At 45.5% G+C, this 1,832-nt stretch overlaps 1 protein-coding gene across 1 annotated transcript; it reads right to left on the reverse strand.

The window, feature by feature from the left end:
* Window positions 1-761: 761 nt before the first annotated feature.
* Window positions 762-1,399, reverse strand: LOC118838737 (40S ribosomal protein S8-like). The gene has a single exon (XM_036746102.1). It carries the CDS (start codon window positions 1,386-1,388, stop codon window positions 762-764), a length of 627 nt encoding a protein of 208 aa, XP_036601997.1. The 5' UTR covers window positions 1,389-1,399.
* Window positions 1,400-1,832: the final 433 nt, after the last annotated feature.

The raw sequence follows: 1,832 nt of genomic DNA on the forward strand, positions 1-1,832 counted from the left end.
TTTTCTCCCCCTCCTTCCCCAAGATGGCATGGAATCTGTTATGGGCTCTACATATACATTCCTATTAAACACATTTTCACATTAGTCATGTTGCACAGAAGAATTATAACAAATGAGAGAAACCTCCTACTCACCTTTTGAGTCCATTGTTGAAATAGCCTCCTCCTTCATCATCCTGACCGAAGTCTCTCCCCTCTATAATTCATAATCCAGACAGTTTCTGAAATGATATTTCCAAGTCATATTTGACATTGTAACTCCCCCCTTCACTAACTCCCGTAACTCCCTATTACCTCTAAGATCAAATACAAACTCTCCTTTACCATGAAAAGCCCTTCACAGATTATCTGCAATATACCTTTCCAGCCTTATTTCATATTACTCCAATTTGTGCACTCCATAATTATCCCAAACTAGCTTTTCTTGTTCTTTCTACCAAATGACAGTCCATCTCTTATATTCGTACCCCTGAACAGGCTGGGCCCCATGCCTAGAATGCACTCCCTCCTTACCTCTGCCTTTTAGTATATATAGATTCCTTCAAAGCTTACCTCAAGTAATACTACCTCCTGTGTGGTGCCTTCCCTAATGACCCTAGATAGCAGTGCCTCCTCTTGTATTTATATTGATCATATTTAGTATGAGTGGAAGAATGATATAGTGGACCTTAGAGTCAGAATGGCTTGATTTCCAGTCATGTTTCTTTCTTTTTTTTTAACGATCTGGGGATTTATTCCATTAGAGAATGTCCAAGTTAGGGTTTATTTGCCCTTTCGGGCTGTGATTTTTCTCAGGTAGAACTCAAGCTCTTTGCCTTCGAGCCCGTAGCCATCTGCTCGGCCACACTGGCCTGGCCTGGATGCGATGCAGGCGAGGAGCTTGCCCTGCTGGAACTGTTCCTCCAGAAGAGAGCTGATCTTGGCATTCTTCTTCCGCTCCTCGTACTTCTTCTGGATCTTCTTTGACCGCTTTTTATTTAGAATTTCTTCCTCCTCAGGAGTCAGCTTCGCTCCCTTCTTCCGACCCAAAGGCAGCGCATAGTGGGACTCATACCACTGGCAGTATAGGGTACTATCAATGAGCACAATGCAATTCTTCACCAGCGTCTTGGTCCTGACCAGCTCATTGTTGGATGCATTGTAGACCACATCAATGATCCTTGTTTTTCGGGTACAGCACTCGGAGCCCCAGGAGAAGTTGCCCACGTCCAGCCTCAGCGCCCGGTACTTTTTGTTGCCTCCTCGGACTCGCACGGTGTGGATGCGGCGAGGCCCGATCTTGGTGTTGGCGGGCGGCCGGCCCAGCTCATACTTGCGCTTCCTGTGGTAGGGCTTGCGCTTGTCCCCGGTCTTGCGGCGCTTGTGCCAGTTGTCCCGGGAGATTCCCATGGTCGGCGCGAGCTGCATAGAGGCTCCAGTCATGTTTCTGACACACCATGTGACCTGGGCAAGTCACAGCCTCTTAGCACATCCAGGTAGCTCTGTAACATTTTAATTTTCAGAGTAAAGACGTGCATTGATTGAGGAACAAAGGATGAGGCAGCTAGTTGGTATGGTGGACAGAGATCCAGGCTTGGAGTCAGAATAAACCTGATTTCAAATCTAGCCTCAGATATTTGCTAGCTGTGTGACCTTAGGCAAAACCTTTAATTTCTGTCTCCTTCATTTTTTTCAACTGCAAAATAGGGATAATAATAGCACCTATATCCCAGGGATGTTGTGAAGATCAAAGTGCTTAGCCCTAGTGCCTGGAACTGAGTAGCACTTAATAAATACTTGTTGCCTTTCCACTTTCCAATTCATCCCATTAAATAATAACCTCTGCTTGGAAAA

The sequence above is a fragment of the Trichosurus vulpecula genome, chromosome 2 (assembly GCF_011100635.1).
Source record: "Trichosurus vulpecula isolate mTriVul1 chromosome 2, mTriVul1.pri, whole genome shotgun sequence".
Lineage (NCBI taxonomy): Eukaryota > Metazoa > Chordata > Mammalia > Diprotodontia > Phalangeridae > Trichosurus > Trichosurus vulpecula.